At 37.2% G+C, this 19,015-nt stretch overlaps 1 protein-coding gene across 6 annotated transcripts in view; it reads left to right on the top strand.

Annotated features, from left to right (window-relative positions):
- The window catches only part of MUSK (muscle associated receptor tyrosine kinase), a 91,815-nt gene extending 87,224 nt beyond the window's left edge, over nt 1-4,591 (top strand). For all 6 annotated transcript variants that reach the window (XM_027105984.1, XM_027105981.1, XM_027105983.1 and 3 more), the window contains 4 exons: nt 406-607; nt 1,117-1,308; nt 2,482-2,630; nt 3,824-4,591. In XM_027105984.1, the coding sequence (XP_026961785.1) occupies nt 406-607; nt 1,117-1,308; nt 2,482-2,630; nt 3,824-4,506 (1,226 nt within the window). In that variant the 3' untranslated portion in view covers nt 4,507-4,591. The remainder of the gene's footprint in view (nt 1-405; nt 608-1,116; nt 1,309-2,481; nt 2,631-3,823) is intronic.
- The last annotated feature ends 14,424 nt before the right edge of the window (nt 4,592-19,015 follow it).

Genomic DNA, 19,015 nt, shown 5'->3' with positions numbered 1-19,015 from the left:
GTTCTTCCATTTAATTCTGTTTGTAAACCAACAAACCTCAGCTTTAGATAATCCTGACTTCAATTTCATAAAAATATTTTATTTAGTAACTTAACAATGTCCATGATTGTTGTCAGGTCATAAAAACTATGATGAGTGTAAAGACACTAGCCCAGGATTTGCATTTGTCTTGGAAAAAGTATTTCCTTTCTCTGAGTCTCATCTTTAAAGTTCTATGATTCTGTAAGCTGGATTTACTTACAACTAGACTTCACTGGATTCTTACAATTGCGCTTTATAGATATATAACCAGGGAGAACCTGATACATTAGAACATAATCTTAAATTTAGTTTCCTGATTGCCTGGATACGAACGTTGCTGCTTAAAAGTTTAAGAATGAGTGAAAATCTGTTGTTGACTTACAGCATTCCCACCAATGACGTCCTCAAAGCCGAGTGTGGACATTCCAAACGTGCCTCCCTCTTCCCTGTCTTCCTCCTCTGTCTCACCTACATACTCCATGACTGTAATAATCTCCATCATGTCCAGCTTTGCCATATTCGTGCTTCTTACCGTAACCACTCTTTATTGCTGCCGAAGACGAAAACAATGGAAAAATAAGAAAAGGTGAGATTCTAGTTTAAGTGAACCACGTGTAGTAACATTTTTAAAACCTTTACGTATTTGGTATTGAAGCTGGAGACGGGAGGGGGGTATATATAACACTGCCACTTCCTTTATGACAGCCATTGCCTTGCTTTAACGGTAAGCAGCCCCACCATGATCTTTAAAAATGTCAGTGACTTGTTGCATAGGATCACATGTCCTAAGGTTAGTTTTTCACAGCAGATGGAATCTAAACCACGGTTTGGAAGAATATGGCCATTCCTGCTCGCTGTCAGCCCCCTCAGCCCCACTGCCACTATCAGATTGGATAGTGACACAATTCCTGAAAAAAAGAATGTAACTTTAGGCTCCAAACCAAATTCTTCGTGGCTCTAAAATGGAAGGATCTTTGGTGAACTTAGCATAATTTGTTTCCTCCTAAACACCATGTCTCTTTAGAACCTAAGTCTGAGTACAAAGCTCTCACCTGGTCCTCAGCTCATTATTGATCTTACCTGTCTTACCTGCAGAGAATCAGCGGCTGTAACCCTCACTACTCTTCCTTCTGAGCTCCTGCTAGACAGACTTCATCCCAACCCCATGTACCAGAGGATGCCACTTCTTTTGAATCCCAAATTGCTCAGCCTGGAGTATCCCAGGAATAACATTGAATATGTGAGAGATATTGGAGAGGGAGCATTTGGAAGGGTCTTTCAAGCAAGGTAAAGTTGCCCACGTTAAAAAAAAAACAAAAAACTACCAACTGAAATACGTTGTGTCTGAAAAATTACCAGATATTAACTTGATTCTATGTAATGTGTATAATAGTTATTATCAAATTAGTTCATTCTTCACATCATTCACCTTATTTTTATTGAGTACTGTACTTTGAATCTTGATACTTTTCCCCCTCTGCTGGAAAATAAGGTTGTGTATATGGAGAGAATCTTTATAAAGCGTTCCGATGATAAGCAATTAGCAAAGTTTAATCATATTTTCTTTTCGGAAGAGAATTTCGTTGTACATTTTAAATAACCATTTCTCACATTGCTTTTAGTAAATCCTTCTAAAATCTCTTCCATTTTCCATTGCTATAGTCTCCCCTTCACTTAATGTTTACTTTGAAAGAGTGTTTCAGTTTAAGAACTCAAAGCCTGACATGTATGGATATTAAATAGATGTTCACAGAATGGCAAGACAGAAAAAGGAAAAAAAAAATTACGCAAAAATGTCAGCCAACAATGAGCTCAAAAAAACGAGTATGTATTAGGGCCAATGCTAGCCCAGTTAATGTCTTTGTGTGAGTTGGAATAAAATATCCTCTCTGCATGGATGTACCTCCACAGACACACAGCTGGGCCACAGAGTGTGGACTTGGTTTTAATCACCAATTGTTACTTTGGCCTGTTGCTCTTGGGCAGGATACAACCTTACTTCTACTCATAGTGGCCCCGGTATGGAGGTTACATGATTAATGAAAATCTCACACAAATACTTATTGGGAACCAAAAAATCTGCAAGGCACCCTTTTAGGCTCTTTGGGGATATAAAGATGAATAAGTCATGGTCCCTGCCTTCCAGGAATTTATATTCTGGCCAGAGATTAAGGGGTTAGGATGGTAATGATAATCCCATTGGATTTGGGCACTTTTGGTTTTCTGTTATTAATAAATGATGCATTTTTCAAACAATCGATGTTGAAAATAACCCCAGTGATTTTTATTCACTGGAGTCAAGAAGCTTTAAGCGTGACCTGCCATTGGCATCTTACTTTGGTTCTGTGGCTCTGGGAAAGGCTGCATGAGTGTGGGGATGTGTATACATGGGTAGTTATCATGTGACTCTGTGTAATCTTCCTGATCTTTGATTTCTTGCTAAATAAATGTATCTCTCAGGGCTCCAGGCTTACTTCCTTATGAACCTTTCACAATGGTGGCAGTGAAGATGCTCAAAGAAGAAGCCTCAGCAGATATGCAAGCAGACTTTCAGAGGGAGGCAGCCCTCATGGCAGAATTTGATAATCCTAACATTGTGAAACTCTTAGGTATGAAAATATAAGTGAAGAAATGTATTGCATCAGAAAACAGAGGCTTGCCAAGTTTTTTCTCCTTCATACTTCACTTACGTTTTTTCTTTCATTCCTTGATCAGAGAGATGTCTCTGTTCCTCCCCATAGAATATATTCTGTACTAGGGAGTAGACTATTTCATTAAATCACCTAAACTCAAAAAATTGAAGTTTTAAAAAACTTCTCAGAGAAATATTTTGTCATTTCATTAATTCTTTTACCAATTTTGTATTTAAATTTTTAATTTAATTTATATACTACATATAAATATACAGATTGCTAAAGTCCCTGGATTTAAAAACTAACACCAAAATAAACAAGCCAAGATAATAGTATTCTCATTTCTCTTCCTTTTTGAACAGACTTCTAACTTTTGCCTGAAAAAAAAAAGTTAATGATCTATTTTTATGCTGATATGAAATTGTGACCATCTGATCTAATATTTCAAGTTGTCCATTTCCCTCTCAAATACAGCAAGATTTTAAAATTAACACGTCTTCCTGGCACTAAATCTAAGACTCTTTATGTTAACACTTTGTTTCTTTCTGGAATGAACACTGTAAATTTACCTACATGTTTTACTGCAGTAACCTGAATACTTCACCTAAGATCTTGGATTGTTTCTGTGCTCCTTTCCAAATTTCCTACAACAGCTTCCTTATCATCCTTCTTCGGAAAGGAAGCAGAAAGACAGAGCAATTGCATTACATACTCAAAGCAAACATCCACTCATAAATTCATTCACCCAATATTTATGGAGTACTTGCTCGCCAGACACACGGTAGGTGTGTGGAATTTAAAGAAGACTTAAGATATAATCTCTAGTTTAAAGGGCTAAAATGTTGGGAAGAAACCTCAGCTAAATGGATGATCATAACAGGCAGGTAGATAGGATGCAGGATTAAGGATAAAGAATGACGGAAGGAAAATCTGATCCTGGAAAGGTCAGGAGCTGAAGCACCCCATGAGGAGTGATAAATCAGTTGAATCTTAAAAGATAAATAGGAGATGTTTACACAAAGAAAGGGGGTCAGAGTTCGACTATGATGCCCTCAACAGAAAACCAAGCCACCACATTTTCTGATCTGGTCATTTGCTTTCGTACAATTTTTTCCCACGTGTCACTTTAGAAACGCAACCTCTAACAGGAGGCCTTGTTTTGGTTCTAGGCGTGTGTGCGGTGGGGAAGCCCATGTGCCTGCTCTTTGAATACATGGCCTACGGGGACCTCAATGAGTTCCTCCGCAGCATGTCCCCTCACCCCGGACGCAGCCTCAGTCCCAGCGACCTGACCCGCGGGGCGCAGGCCTCCAGCCCCGGCCCGCCGCCCCTTTCCTGTGCCGAGCAGCTGTGCATCGCCAGGCAGGTGGCCGCCGGCATGGCTTACCTCTCCGAACGCAAGTTTGTCCACCGGGATTTGGCCACCAGGAACTGCCTTGTGGGTGAGAATATGGTGGTGAAAATCGCCGACTTTGGCCTCTCTAGAAACATCTACTCGGCTGACTACTACAAGGCCAACGAAAACGACGCCATCCCCATCCGTTGGATGCCCCCGGAGTCCATCTTCTACAACCGCTATACCACGGAGTCTGATGTGTGGGCCTACGGGGTGCTCCTGTGGGAGATCTTCTCCTACGGCCTGCAGCCCTACTACGGGATGGCCCACGAGGAGGTCATCTGCTACGTGCGGGACGGCAACATCCTCTCCTGCCCAGAGAACTGCCCCCTGGAACTGTACAATCTGATGCGTCTGTGTTGGAGCGAGCTGCCTGCAGACAGGCCCAGTTTCACCAGCATCCACCGAATCCTGGAACGCATGTGCGAGCGGGCAGAGGGGAGTGTGGGTGTCTGAGGTCGAAGATGGGCAGGTAGAACTCTCCAGTCTCCTCTCGGACTCTAGGAGCCTGCGGAGTCCAACACCAGAGGCCCAAGGAGACCCAGATAGGAAATAATAGTAGCAGGCATGGGTACCATGCTGTTTGTTTCTCAGAAAAAAAAAAAAAAAGACAGGGCAGAACTCCTGGGGTGGGTGGAAAGTGGGTGATGGGAAAGGCAGGGGAGGAAAAATGTCAGATAATTGGAGATAACTACTCTTCCTCATGGGGAAAGTTTGTATTATAGACTGTACAGGAAAGCATGTCATCCTGTTCAGTTCCTGAATTAGCTGGCAGCAGAGTAAGACTCTGCTGTATTAAATTTTGATACAAAACGCAGCTGAGAACTCCATTTTTAATGGAGTTCATTCTCCTCCATTAGGAAAGTAGCGTATCTTCCTGTAAGAAGTTTAGCTCAAGCACAGAAAACTACAAAGAAGGGAAAACCATTTGTCGTCTCCTCACCCAAAGACGGGTGTTGGTTTTTTATTCAGTATTTCTTGAGTTTAACGCACACGTTTATATTTGTTCGTATTCTACAGAGTTGTGGCTTACTTTATTGATAGAAGGTTTCCAAGGAATAAAATGATAAATTAGCAAGGCTATATTCTTACTGTGATAAGAAATAAGTTCCCTTTTTCTGTCTTTGTGTTTCTTCTCTAGAAGTTTCTCCTTTGTGTGCACTTGTCATGAATTTACTCTGCGTATTTTATTCCTACATTTTCTTTTCTGAAAAAAATCTTTTGTGGCTGATTAATTTACCTTTTTCTTTGAAAGTTTTTTTGCTACTTTTTCTTTGCTCTTATCTTTATTTCTTCCTTTTTTCAGAACTCGGTTCTTCTTTGGTTATATAGCTATTTTTTCTTTTTATTTCATCCATACAACGAACACCCTGGCAGAAATAATAACTTTCTAAATAACATTGTGGACTGTTACGTATATACCTTTTGCAAAGTATTACCATTTTCTTCTGCACTTGCTTTTGAAGCCACACATTTTAAAGCTGTCATCCATTAATTCTATTGCCACAGTCTATTAAATCTCTTTATAAAGCATAGTTTATAATATGGGATTCTGCAAGATGCTCTTGTGGCTCTGAGTTATTTCAAACCTGATGTTTGTGCATTCTGACATTTGTTTCCTTCTAGAAACCAATTTGATAGGCAGTAGCATTAACGTAGGGCTGCTTATCAACCTTCTGCATGACTGTTCACCTATCTTGTTACATCTTATGATTCTTACAAAGAAAAAAAAAACCCTCTGGAAGTCAGGTTCTTGGTGCACAAGATTTCTCAGTGGTGCCTACACAATATAGCTTTATCTGAGGCCAACACAGATGATGTGAGTCTCTCCTGATATAGTATGAACCCAAATTCTCCCAAAAAGTAAATAAACAGGGAAGAGAAAATAGCAGTCTACCCTATATCAGCTTACTTTCATTCAACCTAATTGGTAGTTAGGGCAATGGAGAAATGGTCTGAATTCTTGAAAGTAGATTTTCAACTGCTTCTGGAAGACGCTACCTAAAATCTCCAAAGGCACCTGCATGCAAAAACTTTTTCACCTTTGCTGGAAAACCTGCCATTTTCTTGTTCATAGTCATTCCAGGCAACCAAGACAAAAACACAGACTTGTCCCTCTCCTTCACCCATGAAAACTCATGTGTGTGTCATATATGCTCTGCAAACGTCAAAGACGTCTTCAGTTTTCCTCAGCTGACAGAGTTTTATTATAAAAGAAAGACATGGAAGTCAGGCCAATCAGAAAAACTACTCCATAGAAAAGCAGGGTCAGGACAGTTAGAGTTACTTGGAGGACCTGCCGTGGGGCTAGTGCTGCTGGGAACGTGTTGCCCCTCAGACCGGTTTCCATTGCCCTGTTCTGCTGTCTGCTGCTTTGAGCTGTGCTCTGTTTCCCTCCCCATTGCTGGATAACTGCCCTTACTTTCCTGTCTCTTCCACATGCCTTCCACAGCCTCATAGATTCTCTGTGTGTCTTTTAGGTTCTGCTATTTAAGATTTCAAAGCAAAAAAGTCAGAGAGACATAGGTAACTACAGTCAGTGAATGAGTACGTGAGCAAGCAAGGAACTGTTATATAGACCATCCAATTTTACTAAATATTTAAAGGAACTGAAAACTAAAATAACAACTAGAAATCCATTATAGTAACAATAGTAATACCATCAACTAGCATTTACGGAATGCTTACTCTAAGGCATATATATATATATATATATATTTTTTTTTTTTTTTTTAAGCTGGTAGGAATATTTAATTGGCATTTTGATGAACTGGCAGAGTCTGCTGGCTGTGGACTAGCATACGAGTGAAAAAATCCTGGAGGGTACAGATTTAAGGAAATCCCATAACTTTTGTGAGATTTACCTCCAAGAACTTAACCAGGTATCATGTAACAAAGTTCTACATTCCATGGGAAAGAATTTGACAGTGTTGTCTCAGCTAGTGGAAGATAATTACTGCTTAGTCCAGATTCTTCCAGCTTTTATGTCTCACCTAAGGAGAAACATTTCAGTTAAAAAGGGTGAGGACTTCAAGGACAGAGATTGGGGATGATATAGCTAGGGAAGCAAGTAAGTGGCAGTGGGGAGAAAGCTATATACAGGAGAAACACTTCTGAAGGTTAAAGGCTCTGATGAAAAAAAAAGTAGACAACATGTAAGAACAGATGGGTAATATAAGCAGAGATATTGAAAGTCTAAAAAAAAAACAAAAAGAAATGCTAGAAATAAAAATACTGTAACGAAAATGAAGGATATTTTTCATGGGCTCATCAGTAGAATGGACATAGCTGAGAAAAGAATCAGGGAGCTTGAAGATACGTCAGTGGAAATGCCCACAACTGAAATGTAACAAGAAAAAGAAAGAGCCCTGAACATCCAACAACTGTGGGACAATTTCAAAAGGTGTAACATGCACAATTGGAATACCAGAAGGAAAAGAATAAGATAGAACAAAAGAAATATTTGAAGTAATATTTGCAAAGAATATTTCAAAATTTGACGAACACAAAACCACAAATGCAGGAAGTTCATGCAGAACAAACACCAAAATTTCTGTACCTAGGCATATCATATTAAACTGAAGAATACTGAAGACAAAGATAGAATTTTGAAAGTAGCCTGAAGGGGGCCAGGAGGGAATGAGACAACCTACGAGTATAAGAATTACATCGAACTTCTCTATAAAGCACACAAGTGAGAGAGTTGTATATTTTTAAATTGAAGTAAATATATTAACTTACAATATACAATATCCCTGTGATGTCAGTACTATCATTATGCCCATTTTTTAGGTGAGGAAACAGGCACAGAGAGATTGTGTAACTGGCCTTAAGCACACAGAACAGCAGAGCCTAGGTTGTGACCAAAAGACGCTGAACTCTCAATCATCATGCTGAGGTGCTTCCGATGATTACAGAGGGAACAACTGAATCACAATGACTCTGTGGAGGTGAGTTATAATTTGCATGTAGTTTCAAAGCATACACCATACCCCTTATACTCCTGATTTCCTATCCCAGTCTTTTCATTGAATAGCAAAAAAGTATATTTTAGCATTGTCAATTTAATCAAAAAATCCAGTTGATGGCATGTGTATTTTTTTTTGTTAGCTCTAAATGCACTGTCCTATTGCCTTAGTGGTCATCCCAAGGTTCTGTATCTCAGGGACATGGGCCCAGTATTTACCAGTATTGTTTTCCTTTTTAAATACAGATTTTTTTTTTTCCCATTGTAAAATCATTGTATAAGTTCAAAAAGATCAGGAGAGAGACTCACAGGGTCATTGTTACCAAGTGTCAGGACAAGCACTGGTGAAGCACCCACAGTGATGTTAAATGGTTGAATACCAAACAAGACAAGAGTTCCAGGGCACCAAAAGAACACATTCCCTGGTATCGTGATAGAGCAGAAAAGGAGCACTCCTTCCACTTTGCAGGATATTATAAACCTGTTCTATATCATTAACTATTTTTCTAAAAGTTCAGTTTAATTTCTGAATAATATTCCATTTTATGGATATACCATAATTTAATTAATTTCTTATTTTTAAAATATTTGAATATTTTAAAATATTTCTTATTTTTAAAATATTTGAGTTTTTTAAGTGAAACGTTTGAGTTTTTTCCAGTTTTCACTATTATTATTTTTCCAGTTTTCACTATTATTTCACAAACAATACTCTATTGGTCATCCTCATTTGCACAAGCCCATAAATATCTCTATGGAAATTCTGAAAAAAGGGAACATCCAAGCCAAATGGCATGAACAAAATTAAGGCTTTTGTTCGTCATATTCTCTAGAAACACTGTTCTCATCTCTGAGTTGTACAACGGATCTCATAGCCCTAAACAGTTGCTGTCATACATAGAGAATTAATTCTCTATTTTTTAGAAAGCTTTTTTCTACTTGGTTATAGAAAAAGATGATCTCATTTTGATTTTATTTTTAAATTACTAGTGAGGTTGAATTTTTCTTGTTCCCAGGTCATTTATAGTTCTCGTGTGGGGAATTATCTATAACTCATTTTTCTATTGCATAGTTCATTTTCTAATTGATTTGTAAGTCATTTTATTTAATAAATAGTAAACCTTTGTCATACGTTGCACAGAAGAGAAAATACATATATACTTTTATTTTAAAATAGCATTTGCTTTATCATTGCAAAAGCAATATTTTTTGAAAAGAAAAAATAATAAGCAACAATATACAAATAATAAAGAAAATGAAAAAACACCAACCAGTGGTAACTAACATTAACTCGTGATAAATATCGTTCCAGTCTTTTTCATGTAGGTAGGTAGGTAAATAGGTAGATGAGAGATAGAGCTATAGAGAGAAACAGATAGATAATCCTTTAAAATGAAAACAAGATCATACTGTTTTATTGTTTAAAGCTTTGTTTTTAATCACTGAGTGTATCAGACATCTTCAATATCAACAAGTATTCATGTGCAACATCACTTTTGATGATTGAATAATATCCTATTATATGAAATTACAATTTACTTAACTATTATTCCATTGTTGGACATTTGGTTTATTTCTATTTTTTTGTTATAAAATACAGTATTTTGATAATCCTGTTGCTAAATTTTGTGAGCATCTATCTCGAGTGATTTCTTAATGTATAATTCCTAGAAATATCGATAGAATTTGTAGATCAAAGGGTATATATACTTTTAATGCTTTTAATACATTGACAAATTACTTCCTGAATTATTTTGTCAATCTATAATCTTCCAGCTAGATGAGAGCCTTTTTCTTTCAACCTCACCAATACTGAGCATGAGCATTCTAATTATTGCCAACATAACAGTTTAAGTTTTTATTTCGTAGCTTATGCTCACATTTCTTTAAATAAGATAAGGCTGAACACTTTTTCAATGTCTTGAGGACAGTTGATTTACTCTGTGATTTGCCTCCTATTGTTATTTTTCTATTGGGTATATCTCTTTCTTATTGCTTTATAAAAATGCTTTATATATTGAGTTAAAGTTTGTCATACATGTTTCAACCACTTTTATAATGCTAAAAATGTATACTTCTATTTGTCTTTTACTATCAGATTTTATTAATCAGGAAAGAATGTTGAATTTTCAGTCTACTGAGATGATTATGGCTTTTTTCCTTAATCTGTCAACATGTAGAAATGTAAGAATTGATTTCCTAATGTTGAAATGTTGTTAAGTTCTGAGAATAAATGCTCTTTGGGGGGCACATCAGTCTTTTTACTACCAAATCTGTTTTATTAACATTTATTTGCATCAATATTTATAAATTCATGAAATTAAAAGTTTATCGTTTTCTTCTCTGTTAGAGTTTGGTATCAGTATTATGAGTTTCCAAAACTTAGGAGTTTCTTCCTTTGGATCTTGGTTAGTTTTTTAAAAATAACTGTTACTTATTAATAAAAGCAATACATAGACATGATCTTTTAAACACTCCTAAGAAGTGTACAAATAAAAAATAAAAAGTCCCCTCTTCCAAATCATCTCTAGTTCCAGCCTAAGTACAAACCACTTTACCCATTTCTAGTTTCAGTTCTGCTGGCAATGACCAATGCAATTCTAACAAATATACTTAATCTCTTTCTGAACTGATCAATTAAAAAAGGTGTGTAATATCTCCCTTCACAAAAGATGGGCAGGTTAGAGCACTTTTACTCAAACCCCTCTCAATTTTGAGTTATTTTAGTTAACTTCTCATTATCAATCATGTTATTTATCCTTATAACTTTAAAAAATACACTTAAACATCAGTGTATTAAAAATACACTTAAACATCAGTCTCCCAAGGCAACAGACATGAAAGCAAAAATAAACAAATGGGACCTAATCGAACTTACAAGCTTTTGTACAGCAAAGGAAACCATAAACAAAACAAAAAGACAACCTACAGATGGGGAGAAAATGTGACTGACAAGGGCTTAATTTCCAAAATATACAAACAGCTCATACAACTCCATAACAAAAAAAACAAACAACCCAATTGAAAAATGGGCAGAAGACCTAAATAGACACTTTTCCAAAGAAGACATACAGATGGCCAAAAGGCACATGAAAAGATGTTCAACATCGATAATTATTAGAGAAATGCAAATCAAAACTACGAGGGTACCACCTCACACTGGTCAGAATGGCAATCATTAAAAAGTCCACAATTAACAAATGTTAGAGAGGGTGTGGAGAAAAGGGAACCCTCCTACACTGTTGGTGGGAATGTAAATTGGTACAGCCACTATGGAAAACAGTATGGAGGTTCCTTTAAAAAAGCTAAAAATAGAGTTGCCATATGATCTAGCAATCCCACTCCTGGTCGTATATCCTGAGAAAACGATAATTCGGAAAGATACATGCACCCCCAATGTTCATTGCAGCACTATTTACAATAGCAAGACATGGAAAAAACCTAAATGTCCATCAACAGATGGGTGGATAAAGATATATATATATATATATATATATATATATATATAAAATGGAATACTACTCAGCCATAAAAAAAGAATGAAATAATGCCATTTGTAGCAACATGGATGGACCTAGAGATTATCATACTAAGCGAACTAAGTCAGAGAAAGACAAGTACCATATGATATCACCTATATGTTGAATCTAAAATATGACACAAATGAACATATCTACAAAACAGAACCAGACTCATAGACATAGAAAACAGACCTGTTGTTGCCAAGGAGGAGGGAGGTGGGGGAGGGATGGACTGGGAGTTTGGGGTTAGCAGATGCAAACTAATATATAGAGAATGGGTAAAAAACAAGGTCCTACTGTATAGCACAGGGAACTATATTCAATATTCTGTGATAAACCACATGAATATGAGAAAGAATGTGTATATATATATATATACGTAAAACTGAATCACTTTGCCGTACAGTAGAAATTAACACAATATTGTATTCAACAAAATAAACATTAAAAAAATACACTTAAACAAAGGCTACCCATTGATTCTGGACTATGTTAGATACAACTGAAGCTCACACACTTCCTTCTATCACTTTTTCCGTCCACCCTATGTTCTATCACCTGTTTCTGTGCTGTACAGCTTTTTCTATACTGTCCAGCTGTTTCTATGCCGTCAGGATCTATAATGTTTGCATTTTGTTTTCTGCAACAAATTAAGATTTGAGTGTTTACTCTAGGTTGATTCTAAGCTTGAAAAAAAAAAAAGAAACAATGCCTACAACAGTGTGATTATGTAATACTCGTGCATTGCTACACCAATAGTGGTATTTAATTATTTTAATTTGATAATCTATTTTAATATCCATTAAAACTCCATTTTATTTCCTCTATTTTATGGGTGAAGTGTCATTTAAAATATCACAGAATTTTATGTTCTCTTTTGTTCTTAACATTCCTTTTTTTCTTCCTCTTTCTTCTGCCTCCTCGTGCTTTTGTTTTCCACAAATGTCCGGTGATGGTTGATTTAACATACATCATTGCAAATGAAGAGTTGTTTTGATTCATATAGGTGGCAGGAGTGTAGTTCCTCTGCAATTTTGTTGGAATGTTTATGCAGCACGGCCTCTCTTTAACGGGATGGCTCCCCGTGGGCTCTGCATATGTGCTTTGTGGGGAGGACTTAGGCAGGCTGAGTTAGAAATCCCACAGTTGCCAAAGTGATCAAAAGACTCTACTCTGAGGATATAACGCTTTGGCATATTTCACTCCTGGAGAGAGCTTTTATTCCTTCGCCCCTTCCATCCCCTGTGAGAGTCTAAGCTTCTCCCCCTATTCTCCTCTTCCTCCCTACCTAGATTCAACACACACAACAAGTACCCTTGCCAGGCAAATCTTCCAGTCTATTCAGAGAGCATTTCGTGGGGCTCCAGCTGGTGGGAAAGCCTCTCAGTCCACCTATTCTATATATAAGCCTCGCGTTGCTCACCCTGATTGACAACCCAGAGCCCATCCCTGCCCTCTGCATCTGCTGACTCAGAGCCTGGAGTCTTTATTCATGTGAGATCACTTCCCACCTCCCCTGAGAGCTGGCTCCTGTGTGCTGCAGGCTGTAGTTTACTGTTTGCTGTGTTATTCATGAATAAGAACATTAGATACCTTCTGCTCTGCAAACATTTGTCAACATGGTGGCACTTAGATTGGTTTCGACATGTACATAGATTTATTCTTATTCACATACATTTACTTTCACGTCAATGAAATCTTGGGAGGAAAGGAAAAGAAGGGGTTCAGTCAGCCTACCATTTTGATTGAGAAGCCTCTCTGGAATAGTTGGTAGTTCAGGAATTACCTGCTCCCTCCTCCTCAATCTTCTTTGTTGACTCTTTCTTTCCTCCCTCCTTCTCCTAGCCTCTTAAGATTGGAACACGCCACAGCTCAATCCTTGGGCTTCATCTCTCTTTTATGTAAGGTCTCCCTCAGTGATTGCATCCGGCCATCTCAATTGTGGCTGTAAATACCAGCTACATGCCAACATTTTAATCTTTAGCTCAAACCTCTCTCCCCAGTTTCATACTCGTATTTCTAAGAACCTATTATAGATGAGAGCTTCAAATTCTCCCCCCCACCCCCACACACACACCCCAGAGCCAGGCTCTCTGCTCTATTTCTATGCTTGATCTACATTCAAAGCTGAAAAGTGCTTCACAGCCTGGTAATGCCTCTCATGTCAGGGAGGAGGCTTAGAGCCTCTCCAAAATGAAAGCACGCTTGGTGTCCGGGTGCTGCACTCCTTCTCAAGAGGGCAGATTGTGTCCATTTTAATAGCTTCCAATACCCTCTCCCATTTCTATTACAGCTGGCAGAAATTCACCAGTTTCTTGCATGGAGCTGTTACCCATTCCTGTTTTACAACACGGATACGCATGTTTCCTTTTAAACACGGTCTACGTGCCACTTTAGGAGAATTGGGGAGGGGAGAACTTGATGCTGTGCTCATTTCACCGCTTTAACCAAAATCTTCCTTATTGTGGGGAGGATTTACCCTGTGCTTGTGGATTCAAATCGTCACAGAACATGTATTTCAGGTCACCATTCTTTTACTTGTTTTAGATCTACTTAAGTAGCACAGACACCAAGATATATGCACGTATAGACCTTTACTTGGGTCCTGATCACCATGGAAACGACGGCACCACTCAGTGGCTTTTGGTCCTGTGAGTCACCACATCATCATGATGTGGTGGGAAATTACATCAGCAGGGAAGACTCATAGGCGTGACGGTCTGATTTTTAAAAAAGTCTTTGCCACTCAGCTACAGAAAAAGAGTGAATGCCATTTGCACCAACATGGATGGTCCTAGAGATTATCATATTTAGTGAAGTAAGTCAGACAGAGAAAGACAAATACATGATGTTGCTTATATGTGGAATCTAAAAAAAAAATGATACAAATGAACTTATTTACAAAACAGAAATAGACCCACATAAAAAACAAATTTATGGTTACCAAAGGGGAAAGGTGGGGAGGGATAAATTAGGAGTTTGGGATTAACATATAGACACTACTATATATAAAATAGATAGCAAACAAGGACCCACTGTATAGCACAGGAAGCTATACTCAATATTTTGTAATAATCTACAAGAGAAAAGAATCTGAATACGTATATATGTGTGTGTGTGTGTGTGTGTGTGTGTAACTGAATCACGTCACTATACACCTGAAACTAACACAACGTTGTAAATCAACTATACTTCAATAAAAAATAATTTAATAATAAGATTAAAAATTATAAAAAGTTAAAAAAAAGTTTTTAAAGTCTTTGCCAGTGCATTTCTTACAAACAAAGATATATGCGTGTCTAGATGTTCACCTTGCCTTCTAAAAGATTATGTCATCTGAGTATAAAGCAAAATAAAAGTGGAGAAATAATTACGACTTCTCAACCTTTACATGTCTTCCTTACTGGATCCCTCTTAATTGAAAACTTCTAAGAGATCCAAAAGGGATACTTATTCTTATAAGCTTCGTCATCATACCTGTAATTATGCAAGTAGCCGTCATTCCTCTCCTTTCAAACCACAGCCTCTGGAAAGTAAATGCCACATTTAGAATTGTGCCCCTAAGAAGAGAAGCCACCTGTACTATCTAAAGTTATGTCAGAGAGATGCTAACCACAAAACACACCAGACTGAGATATACACACTGTCATTTTCTGGGTGTGCTCTTAACTATTTAGAGCTGCGATTAAAATTAGAAGTGTTGACATGACACTGCTTTCTGAACTTCTTTTTTAGCCATGTTAGCACTATAGTGGTTTGCATGATGCTGTTTCTTATTTCAATTGATGCTTTACTCAAGGAAGGACTAAACATATGATTTACTGTCAACATCACTTTTGCTATCTTGGTTTTTCAATTATTGGGATGTATTATATTTAAGGATCTTAGGGAAGTCTATCAAGTATCATGTATTCATTCATTTTATCTTCACTCATTTAAGTCAGCTTTTCTCAGGAGAGAATAATGATCCTAGGGTCACTGTCCACATCACTCTGCTCAGGTCACTTTGCTTACGATAACCTGAAAAAAGAACCACTGATTTCAGCCTATCCCCCAAACTATTCTCAGCAGTGACAGGCAATGAGGGATAAAAATAACCGAGGAAGGGAGACAGGTCTACAGAGGGGTGACACTGAGTGAGCAAAGAACCACAGGTAAATGCGATGTCTAAGAAGGTAAAAAAGACCAGGAAATGCCTGAGGAGTCATAAGTTTTAAGTTTTAATAGTAAGCGTCTAATTTTAGGGGAAACTTCTTTATCTCAGTTTCTATGGCTGACAAATCCAGTTTCCAATTGTGAGATCAGTTTTGCAAAGCTTGATGAAATCAGTTTTTAATTTTCAAACACAAGATAATTTTGGAAGGAAGCATGCCTCTACTCATCCAATTTTTTAAAAAATTTGAAGAAAATTCAATGTTTCCTCTCAAAGGCCTCTTTTCTCATTGCAGTACATGTGAATTTGTCTAGCGCTTGCCCAGAATTTATCATGACTAGGTAAATCATTGTATCTACAGCACGATCAAAATGATGACTTCAAGATACCACAGCTCTGAAGGAAAAACCATTAATCCTTTAACACGAATCTTTTACACTTAGATTCTCCACTTTAGAAATCTACACTTAGATTTTTTTCCCTTAAGATTGCCTTGTATTATTTAGTAGTCTACCAGTTTTCCATTAGCAATAAACTTCGAATTTTTATATTCAAAATATAAATATGAATATGAATATTTATATTGATGAATATAAATATTCAAATATTGATGAATATAAATATTCAAATATTCATATTCAAAATATGAATATTTTATATTCAAAATATAAATATATTCAAAATATAAATTTTTATATTCAAAATATAAATATATTCAAAATATAAATAAATAAAATATAAAAATATGTTCAAATTTTTATATTTTAAATATGAACAATTACTTTAAGGGCTGTATAATAAACCATTATATACATATTGCCTAATTGCATCTAGACAGACAGCAGATAAAGCAGTGAAAGACATGGACTCCAGCACTGACTCACATCCCAGCAATTGACTTAATCCCTCTATGCCTCAATTTTCCTCATTCATAAAATAAGAATAATAAGACCTAGTTCATAGGATGATGGAAGAATTAAATGGGTTAATACGTGGACAATACTTAGGAAAGTGTTTGAAACATAGCAAATACTACCAAGAGTTTTGCTACTATAACTGTGTCTAATTTTTACTATTATATAGGTAGCTGCCATGAACCATAGCTAAATCTATAGCTGCCATGAACTATAGGTAACTCATTGCACATATCTTTTTACTATTTCCTAAGAATACAATAGAACTGAAGTAATTGGGTCAGACTCAATACACATTTTTAGGAATGTTAAGGTATGCTGTGAAATTACCTTCCAGAAATCCTGCAACAATTTATACAACCAACAGCAACATATGAAAGTAACCATTTCTTATACTGGCTACCTTAGAATGTCATCAAATTTTAATATTTATCCATTTTCACAAGAGAGACCTTTTATCTCCTAGCTTTTTGTTTGTTTGTTTTTTTGCGGTACGCGGGCCTCTCACTGTTGTGGCCTCTCCCGTTGCGGAGCACAGGAACCGGACGCGCAGGCTCAGCGGCCATGGCTCACGGGCCCAGCCGCTCCGCGGCATGTGGGATCTTCCCGGACCGGGGCACGAACCCGCGTCCCCTGCATCGGCAGGTGGACTCTCAACCACTGCGCTACCAGGGAAGCCCCTACGATTTTTTTTTTTTTTTTTTAAATTCCTGGAGACATCGTGGATTTTTTTCACATATTTTTATCAACTTTCTTTTGGTCATTTTGTAAATTGTCAAGGACATGTTACTGTTTCTTTCGTACTGATTGTCCTTCATCTGTTTAGTTCTAGTTTTTTGGAATCCTTATTAGAATGCATGACTCGGAACTGCCTTTTATATTCATTATCTTTACTCTAGTATTAATTTCATATCATTTTCCTCTGGGATGGGATAGGATAAATGTCTCAATCTGATTTTCTAATTCATTATATCTCTTATCTAATGATCCAATCTGCTTTTAACTGTTTCCATTGCATTATTTATTTTTATTGAATGATTTTTAATAATAATGTATTCACATGAGTCAGACTCTACAGGTTATAAAAACCTATACAGCAGACTTCTGCTTCCGGAAAGATGGAGGAGATGTACTTTTCCCTATCCCGCCCACTAAATACAACTAAAAACCTTGAACATCATATATGAAATAAACATAAGACTATGAAAACATAAGTCTTATGAAACATAAGACTATGAAAGGTGGAGAGAAGTAGGCAGATTGGCTCAGAAGAAGGAATGACACAGTGGTGAGTTCCCTAGATTTTCCTGTGGCCTCAAATATCTCAGATTTGGAGCTGAAGAAGCTGGAAACCCAGAAACACCAATGGACATACACCCCTAAATGCTCTAACTAAAGCCTGTTCTCTTTAGCCAGGAAAAAGGACAGCCTATTAAGACAGAAAACTTCCAAACAATAATTGCTCTATTCCAGCCAAACACCACAGAAAAATCAGAGTTCGTTTCCATCCAGGCCAGCAAAGGTTGAATGGGGGCCTAGATTTCCACCCTCACCCATCCATAATGAGGGGCTCAAACCCTGCAGGAGTGGCCTCAGAAAAGTCTGAGTGAAGTCAGGAGCTAAGACTTTCATCCTTGCTGGGTTCTAAATATGTGTAGAGGAAGCATTTAAGGTAAGTATATTCTGAACAGGGAGGCTAGAAGGATGGAAAAGGAAGCAAAGTTTCCACACTTTGTTTAAACTGGTAGAATGTCAACACCAATCGACCATGATGGGTTACATACAAACACATAATGGAATATCTGGAGCAACAGCTAACAAAACTATACAAACAGATACACTTTACAACACTACTGGTAAATCAAAATGGAATTCTAAACAGTGTTCAAGTAACCCACAGGAAGTGAGGAAAAGGAAAACAAAGAAAAAAATGGAGAGAACAAAGAGAAAGTAACAAATAAAATGGCAGACTTAAGCCCTAGCATATTAATAATTATATTAAGTGAAATTATTGTGGGATCTTCAATGTTTGGATGGGCTCCCTGTTCAAAATGGGAGACGGAGCACATGTGTTTGCCTCACCATGTGGGGTCTCAGTGGACTATAGATTTTGATACATTTCTGGAAGATAGAAAGCAGATGGAGTCATGCTGACAGAAAACAGAACACAGGAAACAAAAGAAGGATGCAGTAGAAGTGGAAACCATTCTTCTTGACTAAACGCTTGAGACTGTTTCCCTAGATCTACTAACTAAAATATTATCACCTGGCAAATGGGGGCATTCAGGCCCTACGTATGGTGATCATTCTGTTGGCAGTGCCTGGGCCCTATCGTTAAGTATTTTGACCACCACACCTAATAACAAATCTTCAGTCATTCCTTCCTCCAACCCATCCATTAATTTTTTAT

Source organism: Aethalodelphis obliquidens, unplaced genomic scaffold (genome assembly GCF_003676395.1).
Source record: "Aethalodelphis obliquidens isolate GAN/ISIS:26980383/991018 unplaced genomic scaffold, ASM367639v1 scaffold7, whole genome shotgun sequence".
Lineage (NCBI taxonomy): Eukaryota > Metazoa > Chordata > Mammalia > Artiodactyla > Delphinidae > Aethalodelphis > Aethalodelphis obliquidens.
This window is presented reverse-complemented; position numbering and strand designations above follow the sequence as displayed.